General features: G+C 43.2%; 1 protein-coding gene across 2 annotated transcripts in view; it reads right to left on the minus strand.

Annotated features, from left to right (window-relative positions):
• The window catches only part of dync1h1 (dynein, cytoplasmic 1, heavy chain 1), a 41,634-nt gene that overhangs the window by 19,907 nt on the left and 577 nt on the right, over positions 1 to 21,150 (minus strand). For both annotated transcript variants that reach the window (XM_072689843.1, XM_072689842.1), the window contains exons 2-42: positions 18,564 to 18,651; positions 18,222 to 18,395; positions 17,411 to 17,666; positions 17,112 to 17,298; positions 16,216 to 16,487; positions 15,886 to 16,113; positions 14,620 to 15,696; positions 14,357 to 14,536; positions 14,118 to 14,267; positions 13,875 to 14,021; positions 13,654 to 13,794; positions 13,381 to 13,557; positions 13,174 to 13,284; positions 12,965 to 13,084; positions 12,621 to 12,860; positions 12,383 to 12,538; positions 12,168 to 12,281; positions 11,975 to 12,085; positions 11,649 to 11,858; positions 11,372 to 11,518; positions 11,074 to 11,240; positions 9,184 to 9,357; positions 8,913 to 9,078; positions 8,588 to 8,776; positions 8,283 to 8,477; positions 7,846 to 8,128; positions 7,615 to 7,715; positions 7,030 to 7,189; positions 6,680 to 6,920; positions 5,720 to 5,903; positions 5,350 to 5,562; positions 4,835 to 5,073; positions 4,559 to 4,715; positions 4,090 to 4,317; positions 3,713 to 3,943; positions 2,957 to 3,097; positions 2,131 to 2,364; positions 1,770 to 1,976; positions 1,565 to 1,686; positions 703 to 868; positions 130 to 293 (exon numbers count right to left, since the gene is read on the minus strand). In XM_072689843.1, the coding sequence (XP_072545944.1) occupies positions 130 to 293; positions 703 to 868; positions 1,565 to 1,686; positions 1,770 to 1,976; positions 2,131 to 2,364; positions 2,957 to 3,097; positions 3,713 to 3,943; positions 4,090 to 4,317; positions 4,559 to 4,715; positions 4,835 to 5,073; positions 5,350 to 5,562; positions 5,720 to 5,903; positions 6,680 to 6,920; positions 7,030 to 7,189; positions 7,615 to 7,715; positions 7,846 to 8,128; positions 8,283 to 8,477; positions 8,588 to 8,776; positions 8,913 to 9,078; positions 9,184 to 9,357; positions 11,074 to 11,240; positions 11,372 to 11,518; positions 11,649 to 11,858; positions 11,975 to 12,085; positions 12,168 to 12,281; positions 12,383 to 12,538; positions 12,621 to 12,860; positions 12,965 to 13,084; positions 13,174 to 13,284; positions 13,381 to 13,557; positions 13,654 to 13,794; positions 13,875 to 14,021; positions 14,118 to 14,267; positions 14,357 to 14,536; positions 14,620 to 15,696; positions 15,886 to 16,113; positions 16,216 to 16,487; positions 17,112 to 17,298; positions 17,411 to 17,666; positions 18,222 to 18,395; positions 18,564 to 18,651 (8,248 nt within the window). The remainder of the gene's footprint in view (positions 1 to 129; positions 294 to 702; positions 869 to 1,564; positions 1,687 to 1,769; positions 1,977 to 2,130; positions 2,365 to 2,956; positions 3,098 to 3,712; positions 3,944 to 4,089; positions 4,318 to 4,558; positions 4,716 to 4,834; positions 5,074 to 5,349; positions 5,563 to 5,719; positions 5,904 to 6,679; positions 6,921 to 7,029; positions 7,190 to 7,614; positions 7,716 to 7,845; positions 8,129 to 8,282; positions 8,478 to 8,587; positions 8,777 to 8,912; positions 9,079 to 9,183; positions 9,358 to 11,073; positions 11,241 to 11,371; positions 11,519 to 11,648; positions 11,859 to 11,974; positions 12,086 to 12,167; positions 12,282 to 12,382; positions 12,539 to 12,620; positions 12,861 to 12,964; positions 13,085 to 13,173; positions 13,285 to 13,380; positions 13,558 to 13,653; positions 13,795 to 13,874; positions 14,022 to 14,117; positions 14,268 to 14,356; positions 14,537 to 14,619; positions 15,697 to 15,885; positions 16,114 to 16,215; positions 16,488 to 17,111; positions 17,299 to 17,410; positions 17,667 to 18,221; positions 18,396 to 18,563; positions 18,652 to 21,150) is intronic.

Consider the following 21,150-nt stretch of genomic DNA (forward strand, 5'->3'; position numbering starts at 1 on the left):
AACAGCAAAGCAAGTCTAAGGATTTTTGTAAAGTTGGAAATAATTACAATACATTAAATTATCTGAATTACTACTATCGTTACTGAATGTTTAGAAAGGCATAACCAAACCGGTTAAATCTCGACTTACCGGTCCTGGAACAGACGCAAAGCCTCGTGGGCCCATATGCGGATAAGTCCCTCAACAGGCAGCGTCTCCAGAGGCCGCAGTGCCTCAAAGATACCTCTCACCCAGCGGGTCATCTCTCTGGGGGAGTAGATGTAATGGGGCTGGGTGTCCTGGGTAAAGCGCTCCTGTAGCAACGAAGAAAAGCTTTGTAAAAAATGTATTTACAATCTCACATATTTCCTTAATCTGGACATATACAGCATTCTCTATGTTTTCTAATTAGTGGATTTGGTTGTTTGAAAGCTGTTCAGTCACGTCATCTTCACACACACACACACACACACACACACACACACACACACACACACACAAATAAGTTAATTATAGTTACAAATAAGAGTTACAAATAAGCCCAACATAGATTGGTCACTGACCATGATGATTTGAGGGACATAAACAAGAGCTATCTAAAGAAATTGAAGTGGCAAAGGGCTAATGCCCTTACAGTAGAGTGGAATTAAAGCCCACATTTGAAAGAGACCCTAAACTCTCTGGTATCAAGCCAATTTCTTGTGACTCCATCTAACGTCCAACCTGAGACATGGTGTAGAACTCCACCATGGCAGCGGTGAGAGGCTCTGCATAGGTGCGCAGTGAGGGAATGAGCCGGAGCATGGCCCTGTTGAAGGTGCCGTAGATCTGTGTGAGGGAGGCAGGGCCTGGGTAGTCCACGTACACCACTGGCACATGACGCAAGAACCTGTAATACATGCATGTCACCAACTGTGTGCTCTCCAGGTCAAATACCATAAATTAACTTGACATTATTAACCCACTGATAACTCTACCCTAAAGTAGAATCCATTATAAATATTTGCTTAAAACATTTTAAGCATATTTTGTAGAGGTTCACAAGGTTCCATTTTAGGACCTGTATAACTGATTTAGAAATGTAGTTATAAAGAGGGAAGAACTGCATTGTGGGCCTCTAAACAGGGTTTAAGAAGTGAAGCTGATATGAATGACAAAACACTCAGGGAATGCACACACGCAGAATGCTGGCATCACTGGTGGAATGAAGCGAAGATGTACCAAACACACAGAGATGGAAAGCTAAGGCGCTTATTAACATTAGCTCGCCAGGTAAGCGAAGAGGGCAGAGCAATGTCAGCCTTGTGTTTGGTCAGGATTATGCTGACGTAGGCCTGACCCCTATTAAAAGGTCTGCCAATTCTACATCAAGAAAAGAGCAATACTGGGGGAAACACCGCAGCCTTTTATTTTGGGAAGATATTTAGAGGACAGTGAGGGCCCAGATGAGCTAGATTAACTTTAAATCAGAAAGAAAACTTACATTTAGGTTCCCATGGGTTTAATATTACCAACAGGTAACCTTGGGGACTATTATGCAAAGGAAGTAAATCAACTTGCATAAGCTCTAAAATGAGAAGCGAACCTGTGTGAAAGGGGCTTTCTGCCAGGGTCTGTTGGAGGGTTACAAGCGCCCACAAACTGGATTCTTTCCAGTTTTACCCACGTCTGGTCAGAGGTGCGGTAGAATCCTCCATGTTCCACCATCTGCATGAAAATGCACAGAAAACGTAGATGAAACTCTTATGGTACTGTATGTTTGAATACAGTCCTAGCCAGCGACACCGTACCTGTCTAATGAAGGAGATGACCCTCTGCGTGCCATACTTATCCATGTCCGGAAGGTTAATCTCATCACAGAAGAGCACCAACCACTTGCCCAGCTGCACGGGAGCCAACACCACACCATTAGGTGTTCGGCGGTATTCACAGTAGTGATCGAACGTCTTTAGCAGCAGCTCTGGTGTGGTAGCACTGGAGAAGTTCAAACCCACAACCTGCAGCAAACCAAATGCTCATGACCAGTTTATCATAATTTAGAAGTGCTATTCCTATAAGCATACAAATATGTATGTAATATGTAAAATAGTGGTCCTATTTAGGGCAAGGATTACATAACTGTAGGGACACTGTTACATTTGCTGTACTGACCTCCATGTCTGGTAGGGCGCGAAGTGCACTGAAGAGGGTCATGGTTTTACCCGAGCCTGGAGGGCCACACAGTACCAGAGGCTTGTGCTCAGCCAGCCAGGTGTAGAGAAGAGCCTCATGCCGTACTGTGTCCAGTGTTGGCACCACCACATCAGGAGCAGCTACCTTGTGAGTCTCCACCTCAATCTGGGGCACCTTAACCTGCCAGGACTGCCACTCACCTGTGATGGACACCTGCAGGGAGAAAGTAAACATGAAAACTTAAAACTACCATCATTTTCACATTAAGCCTTTTTTCAGATCTTCTAGCTCGCTAAATAGTTTGCAGGCTTTCTAGTCAACAGAGTAAGGGCCCTGACTGACAAAATGAATTGGCCAGGATTTCATACTGCTGCTGCTTGCTGATGCTGGCTCAGCATGCTCAGCCACCCAAAGTAATGCTGACAAGACAAAGGGCACACTCATACATCAGTTTGATTACGGAAGTTTGCAAGCAGCAAACAATAGGGGGTTTTATTAACTATTGAACTGTTATAGTCAGTAATTTAGTGATTTGTTTTCTTGAACAGCACAATTAGGTGAAAGGTACTACACTTAAACAGGATTTGCTTCATTTATCTGCATTTGTATTCCTGCGATAATAGGTACATCTGTGATCGTACTGGAGCTGAATCTAGCCCATGTATTGGCATCAACACTGACAGAAAAGTATAGGGGAGAGGTGTGTGGGGACGGGGGGAAATATATATACATATAAAAAAAAATAAATAAATAAATAAAAAAACATACGGAAGATTACATAATAATAAAGGGCATATATATTTACCTCGTAATCAATGATTGGCACATTAGGTGCAGAAGGAAGGGCCACAGTGGTGATGCGGCGGATGTATTCTCCAAGTTCCGCCCTCATCTTCAGCTTGCCATCTCCAGAGAAGGACCACAGCACAGCGTAGATGAGGTATTTCTGGAATAAGAAGTCCGTATAAAGCATGACTGGGACACTAGTAACAACCAAGTCACAGCAAGTCCTACTGGGCTCACTACTACTATACTCTAAACATCAAACAACATCTGCATAGTTAAAACAGTTAAATATTTAAATAAATAAACAAATAATAATAAAAAAAAAAATTTAAAAAACTGCTTTGGTTTAATAGCTCTGTTACACATCTGTTGTGATTTTGTCTGAAGTATGAACACAACATGAACCAAACGCAGGTGAGGTCACAACATGGGTGTTACAAGTGCCTGCCCGCTCAACCAACGGCAAGGTCTCTGCTTCTGCCTGCTTAATTACAGGTGATTCTCAGTGCAGACCTGCTGACATTTCTGTACTTCAACGACTTCTGTCTACCCCAAACCGCACAGTGTTTCAAATGAGTCAACCCCCCGCCTTCTGTCATACGTGCTTCATGAGTCACTTTCATTTTGGTTTAGTTTGAAATATCCCACGTAAAGTAAACTCAGAGTAAAATCTAACCATATATAGATTTTCTTACTTGCTTGAGGAACCGAACAACCCACACTAAACACGCCCTTTAAAAAAAATGAGACATTAGCCTGATTTAAACAGTCCCACCTGTATGTACTTCTCCAGCTGGTCAATGGGCATGGGGAAGTCAGGATGATTGTTGTTGTAGAGGGCGACGTTGCGGCAGGCCTGGTGCATCATTGAGAAAAGGGAGCCCATGCAGCGCAGGCGTGTGAAGTCCATGATGTGTTCCATCTTAGAGGCATGTTCCAGGGCCTTGATCACCAGCCCAGTTGAGGTGAAGTAGGGCTGTAGAATGGCTGCCACATCCCTCTGGATCTGGATTGTGACAAGTGGAGGAGGACAAGCAATATGGTCAAAAGAACTTGAGTAGACTCAAGCAAGCATAAACCTAAAACCAGGATCAAGAGTCGGGCAATGATTCGGCAGCATTTGTTGTTTGTACGGAAGGAATATCTGAATACCTGCAGCATGGGGGAAGCAGTTTCCTCTCCCTCATCTTCAGTTCCCTTGCGCATGCGCTGAGCTTCATCCTCACCCTCATCCAGCGGGATGCTACGAATGCGGGCCAGGAAGTTGTTGAAGATCATGTCGGTACTGAGGACATCCTCACTGAACCACACCATGCCACAGCGGGAGACAGTTGCCAGTGTGGCATACTTCAGGTCCTGCACCTCAAACATGACGCGTACCTGTGTGGAACAAACAAGGCTCTGGCTGATTTTTTTTTTTCTGAAATTACAGTCCAAATGAGAATCAGTGCCTAGTACACTCTGTTGTGTGGTCAAAGGAATAGTCTGACCAAAAGACCCACAGTGATTAATACCCCATTATTTTATTGGCCATCAGGCTAAGGGGACATTGCCACTTTTTCCAGGCCATATGGACTATAATTTTAGTTTAACTGTAATGGCAAAAACAAATTCTTCATACGTTGGGCGGCAAGCTGAGACGTTCTCCATTGGGCAGGGTAAGCAGTTTGTTGTCATCCAGTACAGAGTTCAGGTTCTCTACCCACTCAGGGTCCACATCACCATCGAAGATAATCCACTGCCTCTTCTGCAGTTCTCCACGGACATTGTCAATGATTCTGATATAAAAACAAAACTCTGTATTAAATCTCTAAATTTATCAGTATAACAAGTTTATCCAAAACAAACTAGCATATTTTAAAGGGTTTATTCATCATGCTGTGAGTTATGAACTCACTTCCTGAGCACATGGGTGAAGAGCCCATCAGTCCACTCGCGGGTGTTTGGGTCCAGGGTTCCATACAGGTGGTCCTTGATAATGGCTTTGGGGTCAATGATGTGTGCCACTCCTTCCACACCCTCTAATCTCTCCAGGGCTTTCAGCAGCACACGCCAGGCCATGGTCTTCCCGCTGCCTGATGGGCCAACCATCATCAGGCCGTGGTTGATCTGAGTGATCTGGTACAGCTGGAGGACCTGTGAGCAGAACACAGTTAATTTATTTAAGGTACTGGATACTACAACAGGCTAGGTTGTATTTTGAGCCATTTATAGGTTATATGGGTTATATGAAAACAATGCAACAATATTTGCCTAACAAAAAGTTGACACTTAAAAGGTGTACAATCACACTGAATATGAGCCACATTCACCCTCATACCAACAATACAAGCCTTTTTAAACTTGGGTGCACAATAAGCCTCCAAGAAACCTCAGAGAAAGAAACGAGAGCTCTGGACGCATTGGGATTACCTTCTCCACCCACATGCTGCCGACATCATCACCATCTCCGTAGGTGAGGTACATCTCAGCACAGACTTTCTTGAGCTCCTCCCTCAGAGCGGTCATTTCCCCACGCATGTACTGCACACCAGGGAAGACATCCGACAGCAGGCTGAAGAGGAGTGGGATGTCTTCCGCCACCAGCTTGGGAACCATGGTCTCACACACACTCTGGATGAGAATCTGGTCAACAGAATTTTTGTACATTTAAGTTACAGCATTTGTGGCACAACTAGCAAAAGATGACTGAGGCGTGTGTGCGCTTCGGGAGCCGCTATTTACATCAAATAACTACATTTCAGGTCCTATAAGTAAATTGGTCAAGCATTTTCTTTGTTACCTCCTGTTCAGGAAGGTTCTCTGCAATTTCGTTCTCATCCACATCCTCGCCACGCTCGCACTTCTCTCGCTTGATCTTCTGAATTCGCTCTCTCTTCACATTTCCAGCACTGATGAGCACACTCTTCAGCGCTCGCAGACCAAAGTCATAATGAGATTGAGAGGAGAGCTGCTCGTCACACAGCCTGAGCGAAAACACGCAAGAATCTTTAGAAGCAGTCAAGTACACAAGCTCAAATTACAATTTCTAAAATCATCATCCAAACCATCTAAAAGTAAACACATTTCGCGTTTAATTGTTTGGAAATCAATCTTATTCAACAAGGCTAAAAAGACTAGCAAAACAATGCACAACTAGCTAATGATGTGCCCCTGGATCTAATCCTGCAAATTTTAAAGAGCGACACCAGAGTCCTTTTAGTTCCACCTCCTTTTCCTGCTCCTTCAGAGATCTGGGGGAAAGGCCACTGATTGTAATCATAGGTGGGTCATTTACTAAAAGACGCTACCCAAACAGAGCCATGAAGTTACTACTCTGCATATTTTTGTGCTTTTTCTGGATTAACCGTTAACCGGCCAGCAGGTTCACACAATGCTGTGGACTGTTGCAAGCCTAATGCATAGCTTTTCATTCAGTCAGACTGAAAGTAGTGATCATGGCAGATCTCAGTGCAGTGCGGCATGACCCGTTTTGGGAAACACTTCAGGTAAAGGTGAATGCATAAGCACTACATGCACACAGCACAGGGTTCACTGTTTTTAAGACAGGCCCCCTGTTTGTGCTGACATTGCTATTCTGAGACTTGTTGTTGTAAAGCAGACATTATTTTTTATGTAAAGTCATTCACCATGAAAAGAACACAACTAGCTACCAGACTGTTGTAGTTTCATTGGTGTTTGGTGTAGTTTCACTCTTTAAAGCCACACTTAGATCGAAACTTGCACAAGGTTATAGGATTACTTGAAAAAGGGGACAATCTTCTTGGCAAGGGTCTCGGCAGTCCGGAAGCCCTGCGAGTACAGCATGACCTGTGCGATGAGTTGGCGGTCTGGTTTGGTCATGGCAAGGCTGCGGAACAGCTTCTTCAGGTTATCAGGCAGATTGGACCGACCAGCGTAACCAGGGTTCATGGTGATGAAGATGGCCATTTCAGGGCTCACCTTCACCTGTTTGTTTAGCAGTTCAGTGGTGACTGGGGTGCCTGGAATTCATTAAACAAAATCAAATAAGCCAAAATGTTTTAATAAAGAAAATAAAAAAGTGTTTTTTTTCCCCATTGTGTGTATTTTTCAAACTCTTAAGGTACATACTGCGATCTCGATTGGGGTTACTATGCTCCCTCAGAGCCACCTGGATGTACTGAACCTGCTGGGAGACAGCAGACAGCATCCTTTCCTCCAGTCGGTTGAACTCGTCAAAGCAGCCCCAGGCCCCCACCTGACACAAGCCAACGAAGATGCGGCCCATTGCCTGATGAGAGAAACGGAAGCAGAGTTCTTCATTGTTAAAGAAGTGTTATGCAGGAAGTTATTTTTTGCATTTTTGCAAAAAGGGCTCCCCTACAGTTGTGAAGTGTAATTCACTTTTACAACACCACCATAAATACAAACAATACAATGTTTTTAGACCGGTTATTTTATGGTAAACTTGCTACATAATGTTGCTTATGGTAAAAATAGGAAATGAGTCCTTACGGCTGATAAAAGAAGTGTATTAAAAATGTGTATGCTCAGTAAAATCACAAATAATTGATTTAATAAATCATTTGATTCAGCTTAACAGGACTATTGACTTTCAGTTACATTCCAAGTCACAGCAGTCAAGTTATTGGATTCAGTGCAATTTTATAAGAATACCAAAGAGAGAAACCCTTTCAGCTGGAACAGAGCAAGTACCTGGAAGTCAAAGGTCTCGTCACAGTTGAAGACCAGGACAAAACGCCCAAGCTGGTGGCCAAGAGCTTTGACAGACTCTGTTTTTCCTGTCCCAGCAGGACCTAATGAAAAGCAGGAGAGGCATTTCCAGAAACAATCCAATCAATGCCAGGTAACAAATGCTCAGAGTGAATTTATTCACAGGTAGAACGGAAAAGGTAAAAGGATCACAGCTGTTCACCAAAAGCTCACCAAAGGGAGATCCTCCCAGACGAGCCTCCAGAGCCTGGGTCATGGTAAGGTAGCATCGGTCTGTAAGTGGAGTCTGCACCAGCTTTTCCTGCACGCCCAGGTACTCAAAGCCATAGTTGAACTTTGCGTTGGCCATCTGAATTGACAGCTGCTGCAGCACGTCAGTCTGCTTAGGGTCAAAGTAGAAGCGCATCTGGCTTAGCCACTCAAACGACTTTGGGTTGACAATCTTGTTCTTGATTAGGGTCCTGGTCACGTCCCTCTGATGGACGAGCTCTGTGATCTACACACAAAAAAAAATTAATAAAAATAAATACAGAAAGAAGAATTTTTCAAAATTAAAAAGGCAACGTAGTGTACTACTAATGTAAGTGTACTACTAATGTAAATGGAGCATTAGGTCAAATGGTGGTAGACAAGACATCCACCGTCCTCACCAAATGCTCTAGCTTTTTTCTGCGGATAGGAGGCTGTTCCATCAACACTGTATCAGCCAGCAGGTTCAATGTAGCCTCCACATTGGCCAGCACACCCTGCATAGGAGCCATGTCGCCTCCTCCTGCGATGGTGGTCAGAGCCATCTCCACGTTCTCAGACCAGTCAATCTGAGAGGACAGAACCACCAACTGGGCCTGTTGATTAAAAATAAATAAATAAAAATAGTGAGTAGTGACTTAGTGAGCAAAAGTTCCACCTACTTTCAAAATCACAAAACTATGCAGTAGTTTGTTGTTTTGATTACCTGGTATCTGTCAATCCAGTTTATGTAGGTGCCAAGATCAATGCCAGTGCCCTTGTTGAAGGCTCCCACTTCGGTGACTGCTTCAGCCAGCAATTTAGCCAATGTGACACGCATCTCTTTCTCCACTAAGGTCAGCCACTCATTGATCTTTGGGTGCTCCGTAATGGACACAGGAGTCTTGTAGAACACCTACAACACACCAGACTGGCCTTTACACAATCTATGCTGTTTAGTGCCTCTGAGAAGATGCATTTGATCTCATCATGCCAACACATCTGACTGACTAGCTTGAAAATTCTTTACCACTATTAAAAAGCATTTTTACCTCCTCTCCCTCACGAGATGAGATGCCCAGGACCTCAGTGTTGTCTTCATTCAGGAGGATGCTGGCTACTCCAGCAAACATCTTCTTAAAGTGCTTCTGTAGTTTAGCCACATTCTTGCTGTTGCCAATGATCTCAAGCAAGTCCTCATCACCAACAAAGTAGAACCTGGGCACACAGATTTCTTCAGTTACATACTTCTCAAAGGAGGCGACATTGAATCTGAGGGTCTCTAGCTTTTTAGTGAGAAAACAAAACTGAAGGTCACCTAACCTGGGGAAGGATGAGCGCTCTCTCTCTAAATATTCTCCCAGTGCCTTTTGGATCTTTCCCAGAAGGTCTGCCAGCCTCTCCAGCGACCTCTGAACTCCCTGGATGTTGAGGACGTCCATGACAAGAGGGGACTTGGTCACTTTCTTCATCAAAGCCAGAAACTCTGTGCTGATGCTATAAAAAAAAAGAAAAAAAAAAAAAAAAAAAAGACATGGCACATGTTTACAAACCGGATTCCAAAAAAGTTGGGACACTAAACAAATTGTGAATAAAAATTTAATGCAATGATGTGGAGATGGCAAATGTCAATATTTTATTCGTAATAGAACAGAGATGACAGATCAAAAGTTTAATCTGAGTAAATGTAACATTTTAAAGGAGAAATATGTTGATTCAAAATTTCATGGGGTCAACAAATCCCAAAAAAGTTGGGACAAGGCCATTTTTACCACTGTGTGGCATCCCCCCTTCTTCTTACAACACTCAACAGACGTCTGGGTACAGAGGAGACCAGTTTCTCAAGTTTAGAAATAGGAATGCTCTCCCATTCATGTCTAATACAGGTCTCTAACTGTTCAATCGTCTTGGGCCTTCTTTGTCGCACCTTCCTCTTTATGATGTGCCAAATGTTCTCTATAGGTGAAAGATCTGGACTGCAGGCTGGTCATTTCAGTACCTGGATCCTTCTCCTATGTAACCATGATGTTGTGACTGCTGCAGAATGTGGTCTGGCATTATCTTGTTGAAAAATGCAGGGTCTTCCCTGAAAGAGATGACGTCTAGATGGGAGCATATGTTGTTCTAGAACCTGAACACAGTTCTCTGCATTAATGGTGCCTTTCCAGACATGCAAGCTGCCCATGCCACAAGCACTCATGCAACCCCATACCATCAGTGATGCAGGCTTCTGAACGGAGCGTTGATAACTTGGGTTATCCCTGTCCTCTCTGGTCCGGATGACATGGCGTCCCAGTGTTCCATAAAGAACTTCAAATCGTGACTCATCTGACCACAGAACAGTCTTTCATTTTGCCACACTCCATTTTAAAAGACCCCTGGCCCAGTGCAAACGTCTGAGCTTGTGGAGCTTGCTTAGAAATGGCTTCCTCTTTGCACTGTAGAGTTTCAGCTGGCAACGGCGGATGGCACGGTGGATTGTGCTCACTGACAATGATTTCTGGAAGTATTCCTGAGCCCATTCTGTTATTTCCTTGACAGTGGCATTCCTGTTTGAGGTGCAGTGACGTTTAAGGGCCCGGAGATCATGAGCATCCAGTAGTGTTTTACGGCCTTGACCCTTACGCACAGCGATTATTCCAGATTCTCTGAATCTTTTGATGATGTTAAGCACGGTTGATGATGATAACTTAAAAGTCTTTGCTATTTTACGCTGGGTAACACCATTCTGGTATTGCTGCACTATCTTTCTGTGCAACAATGGTGGAATTGGTGATCCTCTTACCATCTTGGCTTCAGAGAGACACTGACACACTGAGAAGCTCTTTTTATACCCAGTCATGTTGTCAATTGACCTAATTAGTGTTAATTGGTCTTCCAGCTGTTCGTTATATGCTCAATTTCCTTTTTCCAGCCACTTATTGCTACTTGTCCCAACTTTTTTGGGATTTGTTGACGCCATGAAATTTTGAATCAACATATTTCTCCTTTAAAATGTTACATTTACTCAGATTAAACTTTTGATCTGTCATCTATGTTCTATTACGAATAAAATATTGACATTTGCCATCTCCACATCATTGCATTCAGTTTTTATTCACAATTTGTTTAGTGTCCCAACTTTTTTGGAATCCGGTTTGTAGTTCAGGCGCTTTTCAGCACTTTGGATGGCTTACGATTTAATCCAGGCTACTTCTCAAATGATCTGCTCACCTCTGGAAACGTTGCGTCTCCACAGGAAGTAGATGTTTGATGTCTGCACTGCCGGTAAAAATGCCTTCCAGATAGACCCAGCGCCTCTGCACGTCTATCCAGACGTCGAATAGAGCCATGATGCGGTTCAGCTTGTCCTCCCAGCTCAGAGCATCCTCTTCGAATACCTTCGAGAAAGAAAAAAAAAAAAACACAAGAATTTAGAAGAGCCAGTTTGCACTGCTCATTTATCAAACATGCCAATATAGGAACAGTACCTACTTCACAAATTTGTCAACTCTCCAAATGAAAAGCTCACCTTGTAGTATGGAGACAGCTTCATGGCTGACACGCTGTTAATGTGTTCTTTGACTTTGTTAAAGAGATCATCCCATCCCCGGATGAGACGACACTTGTTCTGATAGTTGACCAAGTCAAGCTCATACGAGTTCCAGACTTCTCGAATCTGTAAGGTACAGCCAAAGAGGAGAAAAAAAGGAATTAAAATACACACAATGAAAAAAATGAAAATCTTATTATTCAATTCAAATACAAGTAATATACATAAAACAAACAAAAACTCAGAGACTCAAGACCTGTTTCAGGAACTCTTCCAAGGCCATCTCTCCCTGAGCCACCAGCAGCACATCCTTCACCACCATCTCATTTTTCTGCAGGTCCACATCCCAGATCTGCCCCAGTGTTAGCTCCGATAGCACCCAGTTCACATGCAGGCGCTTCATTAACTGCTTCCAGTGTCGGTCTTTCAGAGCCTCTGACTTCAGCTCAATTACCAGCATATTTACCTGTGATTTCAGAACATTTATAACAGAGCTATAACACAGTGCTTTTCAGAACCACCCAGAACAGAGTGCTTGTTATCTATTTTCAATTTAATTGACAGAATTAGACATATTGTAACCTTCAGGTAGCCTTTGAGCAGCCTCTGTACATATTCATAGGAGGCATACTGCCGTAGACGTGCTGGGAAGTTCTTGAGCTGGTTCAGGAGTGCATCCAAACTTTGACGCAGCTACAAAAGCAAATTAAGAGTTTAGTCTGCAGGAAGAGACTCACTGATTGGAAGTAAGACGGCACAAGTTATCCTCGGTTACCTTGCGTGGCTGCACAGACACCCATGGCTGTTCCTTCATCTGATCAATCTGCTCCCAGACCTTGGACAGCTCCGACCACACACCCTTGAGATCCTGCAGCTCCTCCAGTGCAACCTGGAAAACCACAAAAACAAGAAAACCATTTGTATGAAGGGAGACCGGACATTTGAACACCTCGCTTAACCAGGCAGCGCAAGACAGTCAGCAGGTCATACCTGTACTCTCTCCTCACTGCCACTAAGAAGGCCAGTGTCCGTCAACTCTAGAGCTTCCTTAGCCTTGGCACACTTTTCCCTGTCATCTTTTAGCCGCCCAAACTTCCCTTCATAGATGGTAAGGGACTGGAGGGCTTCTTCTGGGCGAAGATTTCCCTAAAAGTGAAGAGAAAAACAAAACTATATCAAAACGTTCAGATTGAGATAACCATCCCCACACAATTCAGACTAAACTTACAGCCACTGGCTTGGTCTTCTCCCAATCTGTGAGCAGATCTGAGGTGCGGTTCTCTACAGCGCGGTCTTCCTGAACAATCTTCATCTGCAGGTTGGCCACTTGCTGCTGGATGGCAGTGTCCTTGCGTTTCATGATGTCACTGAAGGCCCCCCATTCACCTTCTATATTGTCAATGTATAGCCAAGATGGAGGGAACTGGAAGCGCTGTTTCTCCAGCAGACGCTGGCCATTGCGGAAGAGCTAAAGATCATCGAAAGCAACATCAAAGTCAGTGCCAATAACCAGAGAGGTCATTAAAAATAATCTCAAAAGAAATATGAGAACAAATATGTAGCTATACTCACATCAACCTGCTTTTCAAACTGCTTGATCTTACGTTTAAGAGCCTGTACATAGGTTATGAAGGTAACAGCATCAGAGGTGCTGGCCGTGTCCACCGAATGCTGCTCCAGCTCTTGTCGGGACTAAATGAAGCATGAAAACACACACAATTCAGATATACAAACAAACTCAGCAATTCAACAAAAGTTGGAGAATTGGAACCTTCATCTACCTTGGATATCTGGGAATGGAAGTCCTGCATGTTATTTCCCAGCATCTGTCCGAACTTGCTGAGCACTTCCTTATGCCAGGAATCATACTTGAGGTTCACCTTTGACTGGACCTGAATTTTTAAGATAAAAACAAAGCGTGAATGCACCAAAATTCCACATAAAACTACATTACAGAGGGCAATAAACACCATATGGTTAGGAGTTACCTTGCCATAGTCTATGACCACTGGACCAAACTCCTTTTTAGTTTCAGCATTGTCGAAAGTTCCCCTGGCTTTGCGGATCTGCACCAACAGAGCCTGCCACTTATTGAGGTCTTCGCCCAAACGGTTATAGATATTCTCAGGCTGCATGTCCCACAAACACTGGTACTGCAGCCAAACCTGCAAAAGGATTACAAATAATTGGAGATTTAAGCTGTCTGCTCATTTGCATTACATGCAAGACAAACTTGCAGTAGCTTAACATATGGACATTACCTTGACATACTGCTCCACCTCTGAGACATTTTCCTTAACAGCATTGTAAGCCTCTTCCAGAGCTGCTGGACCATCGGGCATTCGGGTCAAAGCATTCCGGTAGAACTTTTCCTCCTCAGACAGCTCATAGTGGACACCAACCTGTGTTAATGGAGGAAAATTTCAGTTCATTCTTTCACCTAAAAACATACACTTACTAGAAAAGGCACATTTCTGCTAACCTGGTATCTTTGACTCTGGATCCTTGGCAGAGAGAGAATGACCATTTTCCAGGCAAACATTTCCTGGTAAAGCTTGTACCGGCAGTCTTCAATTGGAGGATTCAGGTAGATAACTTGATTTGTAATTCTCAGTTCATGGACAACATTCTGTATGATAAAAACAGGGTTTAAGTGTGCTAGTATGAGGAGGATAGTGTAGTAAATGTTATAGAAGCTATCATTTAGAACAAAATCTAAAAGGACCTTGATCTTTGGTTCTCCTCCAGGCTTGTGGCTGACTTGGGGTGCTTCAGTGTCCATATCAACATCTGCTTTGTCCTCCATCTGTCCTCTAAGAACCTGTGTCCAAGCCCTAAGGCCAGCCTGGAGACGTACTCCGAGAATGCGCTCAATCTGTGAGATAGAGAAAATCAATAAAAACTATGTTTGACACATATTTGAAAACAATGAGTCATGGTCATGTAACCAGCCAGGAATCACACCTCAATGTCTAGTTTGTTGACCCAGATGGGCAGATTGGAATAAGAATGCAGATTCAGGTCATCAACAGCCTTCTGGACGCGGTTGAGGATTTCTGAGAAGGTCTTGTGGTCGTACATGCAAGTCTCAAGAGAGCGGACCTCCAAATCTATCTTCTCTTCGATCAAAAGAAGATCATCCACCTATAGGTAAAATAGCAAACGGTTGAACACTTGGTTGCTTTAAAAAGGGAGCATTGTCAACTCATGTTGCAGAACAAACAAACCTTCTCTTGGAAGTTGAAGACTGTTTCAGCAAGACGCTGGACATAGGGATCAAGTTTGTAGGATTCCCAGACCAGAGCAATGCCTTCTGTGACCAAGACCTGAACCTCCTTCTTCAAACCAGCCACCAATGGTGCAATGGAGATCCTCTCCTCCACCTTTTCACAAGTGCGCTCATAGGTGCGTACGCTCTCGATGAGAGAGATGGCGAAGGGATAGAGCTGGTTAGCCTGATGCGCTTTGTTCACTATAGCCAAGGGCACACGGAAACTAAGCCACTTCAGATTACGGACCTCTTTTGAGAGTGTGATGATCTCTGGCAAAAAGTTAACCTTCAGTTTCAGCATGCTTCCCGTGCGTCCACGGGCACGGCTGCTTTCGATGGTGAAGATGCGCCCCGAAACGCCGAGGTTGCGTTGTTGCACTTTGCGGGCCCAGTCATCAAAAATCTCTTGAGTGTTCAGCTTGGCCCGGAAGCTGTCGCCATCCTGCTTAAGCTTCAGACCCTCTACGTGGTTCTCCCAGCCTTTTCCGAGAACATCCTCTACACGCTTCATGTAGGCAGTTAGCTGTCGGTCAATCTGTTTAGCCCAGATGATTGAGCCAGAGACTGGAGGCAGGTCACGCACATGACTCATCTTGCAAGACTGGCTCTGTGGGTACTGCACTTTAAACTTGTCGTGCAATGACTCTATGTCATCCTTCACGCGCTGAATTAGCTGGGTCTGATACTCACGGATGGCTCCACGGATGTGTGGCCGCACAAAGAGGGCGTTGAAGCGGGAGAAAATGCGGAACATTTCATTGGCATTTTTGGCAGTGCCTAGTTGGTCACGGAGACGGGCGGTGATGCGGGTTTCCACACGGTCAATGCGCTCATCATAGCGCTTCATTGCAGCCTCCCAGGCCTCCATACCCTCCTTTGAGACATCCAACCCATCTACTTCCTTAACATTCTCATAGGCCAAGTTGACTTCTTCAATAGCGTTTGCATCAGCAGCATCAAAGAGGACCTCAGCCACTTTCATGTCAGGTGGCTCGACAGCTTCCCCCTGTGCATGTTGGGGAACAGCAGATACCTGCAAACAGAACATACAAGGTGAAAAATGGAGAGTTTTTATATAGAAAAAAAAAGCAATTACAAGATAACATTGGTATCGAACCTTACTCAGTTACAAAAGACACCAACACATAGCAGCTTTACAGTAATCTTGCACAAGACACCAAACATGCTGACTATTTGAATGTTACTAAACCGTATGCAGTACCTGAGGTCTCAGAACACGAACAATTACAGCTCTCAGCTGTTCATGCTGTCTCCTGAAGCGTCTCATATGATCCAAGCGGGCCTGCAGCTTTCTATGTGCCGGGCTCAGGCGCCACACCATCTTAAGGTTCTCCTCCCTCTTTCTCTTCACAATGTCCCTCAGCAGCACTTGCAGTTTCTCATATTCATCCTCCCAGGTCTGGAACACCTCAAAGCAAGCCACCATCACCTGGTGAAAGAACATTGAGAATGTTCAGATAGAAGTTACCCACACAAGTGAACGTAAAAATCAAAATGGGATTTCACTGTTGATGAAGATGATAATCAGTACCTTCTCAAATTCTTCATAGGCCACGTGCATAAGCTTGCGTGTTCCCAGGACTTTGAGGAGCTGGGAGCTAAGGTCACGAGAAATGGCCTCAACCAGACGCAGAGCTCGCTGAATGGGATACTTTGTGTTTCGAATCTTGCGAAGGTGTGTAAAGATGGCTACCAAGGCCTGACGAATTTTGTCCAGTTCAGTGGCTGACAAGAGGTCGTTGAGTGGGAAGTCCTTCATCAGAGGATTGTAGTCGTTCACCGTCTCCACAGCTTGCTTCAGACCTGAGAAGAAATATTCACGCATGGAATTCTATAACTATCCTGAAAGGAAAACCCTTTAGTTTGGTTTGCTTTTCACACAGGGGGGAAAAAAAATTCAAACACACCAAAATGCATCACAAAAACCACAGGAGAACTGTCCGGCGCAGTAGTTAGAAAGTAAACACTTTATAGCAGCTGCCCAGAGCTCCATACCCTCCTTTGAGATGGGAGCAAAAAAGGAAATACAGAAAGAGGGTCCTGTGTTCCAGACTACTGCATTTTAACATGGAAATGGCAGAGATCATCCTTTTTTCACAGCTGTTGTATTTATCTGGGCAATATACCAGATGAAATGCAATGCACATAAGGATACAGGTGCTGTTTAGTTGAAACTCTCAAATACACCTGATAAGGTAGGTGGGACGGAGGCTCAGATCATGTTAATTAGAAATAAACCACTGCAGAGCACTGCACAGAGACCACCTCCTCTCAAGGCTCTCAGTGTGGTTGTTTTGGTCCTGTATTGCATATACTGTATTTACATCAGTCAAAATGTGTCTGCCCAAACCAAGGGGAAAATGTCCAAATTTCAGCCCTGGAAAATATCAGTCAACCCCTTAAACGACTTTCATAATGGAGCCTTACCAGTGTCTGTATCAAAACTGACGGTGGCATGGAATCTTTTGCCATGCTTAAGAATGTCCAAAGTAAGCAAGACCTCTGGACTCTCCCTCTTCTCTTGAATGCGATTGAGGGCGCGCTCAAGGTTAAGCCAGAAGCTGATTTCCTGCAGTGCTGTCCCAGATGCAGGGTCTCTATCCAGTTTGGTCACCTATCAAAATAATAAGACATTGCATTTTAAGCTTTGTCCTTTTGCTAAAGAATCTGAAGACGTGTGAGAAAGACTTAAGAATGAATAAATAAATAAACAAATAACTCTGTACCTTCTGGATTTCCCTAATCCAGCGGTTAACACCTGACTGCAACTGGTTCAGGAAGGTGGGGTCCTCGACTTTATCGCCAAAGTCCGTAACCTTGGGCTTCTCTCCCCGTTCGTAGCACTGCTTGGCAATGTTGGTAATGATGGGATGAATAAGGAGACTGATCTCTGGAATCTCGATGTTCTGCTGCAAGTGTAGCAATCCCATCTCAAGTTCAGCAATCTTTTTCTCCACAGAAGGAGCCATCTTGTCTCCATCCCTAAATGACGGAGAAGTAACATGACTCAGATTAACTGATGCACAGGAACAACAAGATGCGTAAACAATTCCTATAGGTGGTACTGTGCCTCCGAATATGGTCTCTTAATAAGGCTGTGAAATCAAAAGGTTTAAAAATGTAAAAAATGAGCCCATAACACTTTACTATGCTTTGTGAAACTTCAAAAGCCATTAGATTCGTGGCACAGATGTATCTTAGAGGACATGGAATAACAGTTGGTTATTACATTGTAACATTGATTGTGGTGGTAAACAGAATATCCTAAAAATGTATAATCCATCAGAGGGCAGTGATGAACTTATATTGCAGGACAAAGAAAAAATGCTGTAATTGTCTAAAGGCTGTTGCGCCACAGATGAGAAACACTGTGCCAAAACACTGTAAGGTAAAAACATCTAAGTGGCGCGAGCCACATCATCTACAATTGCTAATCATCTATTAAAAGTCCCATATTTTCTTCTGAGATTTATTTGAATGCCAATTTTGACTGAACTATCGATTCTTTATTTGGTTCTGTTGAAATCCTGTCCATACCTGTCGGCTTTGCCAGACTCCCGGATATAGGACTTGAAGAAGGGCGCCACGGCATTGCTGATGAAAGAATGCAACGTCTCATAGGGAGAATCTTCACTGAGGGTCAGAACCCGGACTTGGGTTGAAATGGGCTTGTCCGCATCAATGACCCCGGTCCTCTTTATGAAAGCCAAGCTAAAAAAAAAGTACAGTCTGAAGTCAGTCTGGAAGATTTCTGAATATTAGACATTAGCTCAGCATGATGCACACAACAGAATGTCTCAAATTATAGCATTTGGCCATAAAATAATCAGCGAGTCATCAGCGAAGGCCATCATAGCTGTTTGTAGTAAAAGGTTTTACCTGTTGGATTTAATCCCATAGTGAATATCGATGCTGATGGTATAGGAGATGCACTCTTTCTCCTCCTCTCCTTCATCTCCAACATCCTCTGGACAACACCAAAGAATAAAGTAGTATAAAGATCAATTCTGTGCAATAACTAAATAATTAAATAAAAATGATCATGACAAACAAAATACTACAGCTACTGGCCAACATTACTAAAGAGTTAAAATAAAAGTCATTTTTCTGCAAATGCAGATTAAAATACATTAGAGATAAAGTTAATCATCCTTACACAGCTGTGAAAAAGTTTTCACCCCTTTAATATTTCGTCTATTTTTTTGTATTTGTTCCATGTTTCCGATAATTCAACTAATAATAAAATAACACCATCAAACACAATGCATCTTAAATGATCAAAAAGAAATAATTACACACCTTCAAAACCTTATAACCGGTCGTGCCACCCTTGGCATTAATAAGGTTTATGATGGACTCAATGTTGGCCCACTCATCTTTGCAGAATTGTTTTAATTTGGCTACATTGGAGGACCCATGAACTGCTTGTTTAAGGTCTGGCTACAGCACCTCAATGGTGCACGGCCATGGAAGAAGTGGACTTGCTTCAGAAGGGTGCTTCAGGTCATTGTCTTGATGCATGACCCAACTGCACTTAATTTCACATCTGTATATCTCTTTTGAACTCTGCATATGCTCCTATGTATGATGGTCTAGCCAGCTTCACACTGCCAGGTTCTATTAAACAGATGTTAAGAATAGGACTCAACAGGTCTGACTAAACATGCCTGGGTGTAACTCGTGGAACTGAGAAAAATGTTGATTGAATCTGGCTAACTGGTTAATTTAGTGCCTAAGGGAGCAACGGGATAAGCAAGCTTTGGATAACTCTGTAATCAATACATGGAATGATTACTTAAAAGCTGCATCATGTGTATACCCGTGTTGTCTTTATCTTCTATTATTTATAAGTAATATAGTTGGTGGATGAGCAAATATGCAAAAACAGAAGACAGAAGCAGAGGGGTAAATACTTTTTTTTTTTACAGCACTGAGAATTGTCTTTAATTGGTCAATACTAGGTCTGTCACAATTAACTATTCATTGGATGATGTATTAATACAGGAATAATTCCAATAAATTACTGTAATAATACTGAAATAATGATCATAAAATAGCATAATGCAATTACACACATTTAAAGAGCAATACTTTATTTATTAAAAATAAATCAGAAACTAAATTAAAAGTTGAGGAATTGAGGAAAAAAAATTATATATATAAAGTTAAACACAATAGACGATATTGAAATCAGCAAAAATGACTGAGGTCATGTCCCTGTACTGACATGGACTGTACACAAGACAATGATGTAATTATCGTGACAGGCCTAGTCAACAGTACGAGCTGGGCGATATGGAAAAAATTTAAAATTATATCTTAATATTTAAAGACATTTTGAACTATATACAATATTTATCACAATATTTTGACACATAGACAAAATGCACCAACAGCGTAAGATTAAAAAACTGCTATCCAAATACTCTCCCATACATAAGCTTAATCTCCTTACATATAAGCTACAAGCAACCACCTTGCCACCTCAGGAGGCTGTAAGGAGAGCTACCCTCACCCACATCTCAGCTACACCAGGCACATAAGCCTCAGGTCACCCACTCACATTAATCACTACCAAACAACGACCGTAAAGGCTTGAAGAAGTGCAGAAAATCCTGGTTTTATTAAATGCAAGCATTAAAATTAACCTTATACATAAAGTCATCACGACTTCTGAGCAAATGAGAGCAAGGCCTGGTCAATCTGCTGAAGCACAGAGCCACAAGCCAGGGGGCAAGGGCCAGGCAGGCTGCAACTAGCTTCACCTCACTGATGCTAAACATGACCTGGCAGCAGTGGACAACACCCAACACCTACCATAAAAGTTAAGTAGAAACTTTAAAAATGCCCTTCGACCAGCTGTAAGGTGACTAGTGTTTATTAAAGAAGGCCTGAGCAGTGTGGTACACAATGGCAGAGTGACGACACCCTGCTACAACAGTAACTTGCCATGTCATGCCTCACTGCTGTAGACCAAATGATCTGCAGGCCGATCCTGCACTGCGGATCAAAGTAGGTTGCACAGGGGAAAAAAAAGTCCAATCTCTGAGACCTGAGCCAAAAAACAAACAAGAAAAAAAAATACTATAACCATCCCTATGGACAAGCCATTTTTCTGGTCTCCTGTGATGGACTAGAGCTTGGGGGACACGCCTTGGCTGGCTAGCTCACAAGCGAGACATGAGTTACCGCATGATCCACTGCCTACAGGAGGGGTGTCAACCACTCTACTGCTGATCAGTGTATTCCCTGTCTCATCAGAACACGCTACCAGGTGGATCTATAAAATATTCAAGCAATTGACCATCTAATTAAGCTACAAAGCTGAAGCAAGGTTGGGGTCAGGTAGCTAGCAATGCAATGCAATGTTGAAGTTAGCGCCACTGTCTGCGCCAAAGCAGGTGTTAACCTAACGCAGCTTCATAAAAAGGGCGTCTGCAAAAATTTCCTCTAGCTTACAAAGTTT

Source organism: Salminus brasiliensis, chromosome 10, assembly GCF_030463535.1.
Source record: "Salminus brasiliensis chromosome 10, fSalBra1.hap2, whole genome shotgun sequence".
NCBI lineage: Eukaryota > Metazoa > Chordata > Actinopteri > Characiformes > Bryconidae > Salminus > Salminus brasiliensis.